At 44.1% G+C, this 4,003-nt stretch overlaps 1 protein-coding gene across 3 annotated transcripts in view; it reads right to left on the bottom strand.

The window, feature by feature from the left end:
- Window positions 1-4,003, bottom strand: part of pip5k1ca (phosphatidylinositol-4-phosphate 5-kinase, type I, gamma a) — a 52,021-nt gene that overhangs the window by 27,638 nt on the left and 20,380 nt on the right. For all 3 annotated transcript variants that reach the window (XM_020612256.1, XM_020612258.1, XM_020612257.1), the window contains exons 2-5: window positions 2,610-2,641; window positions 1,898-1,984; window positions 1,429-1,559; window positions 1,144-1,261 (exon numbers count right to left, since the gene is read on the bottom strand). In XM_020612256.1, coding sequence (XP_020467912.1) covers window positions 1,144-1,261; window positions 1,429-1,559; window positions 1,898-1,984; window positions 2,610-2,641 — 368 coding nt within the window. The remainder of the gene's footprint in view (window positions 1-1,143; window positions 1,262-1,428; window positions 1,560-1,897; window positions 1,985-2,609; window positions 2,642-4,003) is intronic.

The raw sequence follows: 4,003 nt of genomic DNA, 5'->3' as shown, positions 1-4,003 counted from the left end.
ACTTTCGCAAGGCACTGTATCTGTTCTGTCCCAGCCTTGCCTCAACTTCTCAGCAACCTGCTCTGCTATGAGGCCATTCTCCCAAGCAACCTTAGATTTCTGCTTGGCTCAGAGGCCTTCCTCCTGAATAGCCTCTCCAGCTCTCTGCCTGGCTCCGAGGCTGCCCTCCTGAGCGGCCTGTCCGGCTCTCTGCCTGGCTCCGAGGCTGCCCTCCTGAGCGGCCTGTCCGGCTCTCTGCCTGGCTCCGAGGTCGCCCTCCCGAGCGGCCTCGAACTCCTGCTCAGCTCTGAAGTCACTGTTCCAAGCTGCCTTGGACTCTAGCTCAACACCAAAGCTGTCCACCTGAGCGGCCTTGGGTTTTAGCTCAACTGTGAGGCTTTCCTCCCAAGTAGCCTCTCCAGTCTGCCGCTGGGTCCCAAGACCGCTTGCCTGAACGGGCTTCTCAGTCTAGTCTCAAGGCTGTCCACCCAATCAACCTCCCCAGTTTCCTGTCGGGTGTCCCGGTTGTCCGCCCAAGCGGCTATCTCTGCTTTCTGCCAGGTCCCAAGGCCATCCGCCCAAATGGCCTTCTGCCGGATTTCAAGGTGGTTCGCCAGAGCGGCCTCTCCAGCTTACTGATTGGTCAAGAGGTCGTCCACCAGAATGACCTCCTCAGCTTCCTGTCTGGTCCAGAGGTTGCACGCCAGAATATCCTCATTGGTTTCCAGCCTGGTCCCGAGAACAGCCACCTGCCTGGCCTCGACAGCCGCCTGAACCGATTCCCCCTTTTTTCTCAAAGATTGTTGCCCTTGTTTTTTCACTCTTGGCTCTCTGCTATCTCACTTCTCAAACTTACCTTTATTTAGTACATTTTCTTTTGCTGCTTTTACATTTTTCTGTATGTTTACTTTCTGTTGTCCCTTGCCATGTCCTGGTCTTCCCTTCCTTTTCATTTCTCCATGAATCATTTGTTGCTCTCTGATCCTGGAACAATCGCTTTGAGCTGATATAATACTATATTTGAGGTTTGTAGTTTGAATACTACCAGTGCCAGCCAGCTAAATACACATTTTTCTTGTATCATTTAGTTTCTTAAAACATTTGTTAATTCATTGAGGCACATAGGCTGGTACAGCTATGAGTAGGCAAAAGGCAAAATCTTACCAGATAGTCATCTGGCCTGATGCCAAACAGTTCTCTGAAGTAGCGGAAGGCCACGGGAGCATATGTCTTAAAGCGGAAGTCTGGAAAATGATGGGCTGGAGTGAGGTTGCTGCCTTCACTATAGTATGGAACAAAAGCACATAAAATGATGAAATGACAGTTGTGTTTATATTTTTCTCTAGTGAATATCAAACAGGTATGTTAAGAACAACATTCATTAATACCATATAATCTCTACTGAATTGCACCAGAGGGTTCTAGGGAGTGTTTGTCTACAGTACAGACCTGGGGAAAAAGATGCTCTCCACCACATAGAAATCCTGCATCAACACATCTCTCTCAGGCTTTGAGCTCAGGTTACCCACAGTGTAACCGATACCCAGCTGGATGGCACCTTTCAAGGCCGAAGACGTGGTCTGCAGAGAAGGGTGAGGGAGACAGAGGTGGTGAGTGAAACAGTTGTCCTTTCTTCAATCCTCACAGTTAATTAACAAACCTATTTTGAGATGAAAGAAAAACTCTTCACTGTGGTTTTGTCTATATAAATACTAGAATTACTGTTTTGTACACCTCAGTCAAATTCATGACAATGGAACAGACGTGAGGTCGCTGTGACCTGTGACCACCAAAATCTAATCAGTTCATCCTTGAATCCACTCGCTCAGGTTCTTAATATGAACAATTAGCGTGGAGGTCTTTGTATGTTTAGAACCATAAAAATGTTTTATAGCTGTCCATGTCTAGTCTACAGTACCTTTTTGTAAGTAGTTTCCCCTGATGCATCCACTCCTCTGTGACCAATCTTTTTTCCCTGACCAGGCTGGCCTGAGGATGATGGCATCTGATGACATAAAGAGATAGAGAGAGAAACATTTATTATGGAGGCAGGAGGATTTGCACCTGTTCATTAACAGAGATTATTTAAATATTAAATGACTGGGGAGTGACACAATATTAATGCATGAGAGCGATTTCAAGTTTTGATGTTCTTCACCAAGCAGACCAGGTGTTCACTGTGAAGCAATATTCAAACTTTGGTTCATCTATTCTAATTATTGTAACTTCCTTAACCAGTCAAACTCAAACTGTATTTGGAGTGGACACTGGCTGCACAAACTGTAATATAATCTGATGTAGAAAACATGTTAAATGGTGGAAGCTGCATATTCTTGACTTCAGTGCTTGGACTGGCATAAATATTGTTGGTGCTGTTGGCATTAAAGTAAAATTAAAGGTCCTCAGCAGACTCAAATTAAACTATGTTTTTAATACTTCTAAAAGTTAGCTTTAACCTACAGTACAGTACCTGAAGTGGCAGATGGGTGGGATTTACCAAATTATGAGGATTAAGACCAAGGCCAGGTTGTCTAGCAAATACTAAAGTGATATTTGTCTGACTACACCTTCTTGCACTATATAGTCTGTACTGACATTTTTGATGATCACTGGGACAGATGGTCGCTCACCTCTGTGATGAAGGCTTTCTTAGCACCAGCATCTGAGACAAAGAGAGACAGATGACTGTTAGTGGCAGTAAGACAGACAGGCTCCGTTATTCAGCATCAGCGCTCTGCATGACAAAGATGAAGCCCACAGGGTGGACACAGTAGTCCGACGTTACGTAAACAGTGTTAAATACAAGTAGGGGCCTGACAGCTAGAGGAACTGCAGGACGCATTAATGCCAGCTACAAGGACACAGACAGGACACACAAGCCCTGTGTACGATGTAATTTAATGCAGATAGTAAATACATTTAAGATAGTCTACTCATGGTCCAAATAAGTTAAATCAAGGTAAAAACTAATAGTTTAGTATGTATAGTATGTGACTTAAATATACATAAATCTGTACAAACGCCCAGGTACTTACAGAGCTGTTTACAAGGGCATTCATTTTCTATTTAAACCAACACAAAAAGACCAGCTCTGTATAGTCTGAATTATTTTCCTGTGAAGTGAAAGTACATGCTAATGCTCTGGCCTTACAAGGCCAGTCTGAAAGGTGCCACACCAAGAGACTAAAAATGCAAACAATCACATTACACGTGGCAACCTGACAAATCTCCAAAGTGTAGCTATGACAGCTATGTTGTATCATTTTTAGTCTAATGGCAGAATGCAAGCAGTGGAGGAAGGCAATTTGGACTGTTTTCACCAGGAAGACCTGAAGAAGATGCATAATTACAGATGTGTAACACTCGGCATATTAATTGTAAGAATGAGGGGCAGGAAAGAGAGAGCACACAAAAGAGCAAATGAAAGAGTGGAAAAAGAGAGAGAAAGAGGGCTTCAGACCACACAGTGAGCGAGTGAGGCTGATTATTTCCCTCTCTGTTATCATCGTAACCAATATCACATTCTGCGGAATCCATGAAGACACTGCAGATATGTTTACAACAGCAGCAATGAGGCCTGGTTGTTGTGAATAAATAAAAAGGGGCTATAAATATCAGTGATGATGTACTGTAATTCCTAATTTTATGAACACTTTGGACCCTAGTTTTATTTATGGGTCACAGCCCCCAATGTTCCTATTACCACGGGGACCACTTGTGCCTTCACCTTCCACATCTTTTCTAGCTCTTCTTTCAGCCCCTGGTATTTCTCGAGCTTCTTGTGTTCCTTCTTCCTGATGTTGCTATCGCTTGGGATCGCTACATCTATCACTAAGGCCTTCTTCTTCTGTTTGTCCACCACTACTATGTTCGGTTGGTTGGCCATTACCAGTTTGTCAGTTTGTATCTTGAAGTCCCACAGGATCTTAGCTTGGTCATTCTCAACAACCACTGGAGGTGTATCCCATTTTGACTTTGGGACTTCCAGCCTGTACTCGGCACAGATGTTTCTGTACACTTTGCT

Source organism: Monopterus albus, unplaced genomic scaffold (genome assembly GCF_001952655.1).
Source record: "Monopterus albus unplaced genomic scaffold, M_albus_1.0 scaffold122.1, whole genome shotgun sequence".
Classification (NCBI taxonomy): domain Eukaryota; kingdom Metazoa; phylum Chordata; class Actinopteri; order Synbranchiformes; family Synbranchidae; genus Monopterus; species Monopterus albus.
The sequence above is the reverse complement of the archived record's forward strand: the minus strand, read 5'-3'. Positions and strand labels throughout refer to the sequence as shown.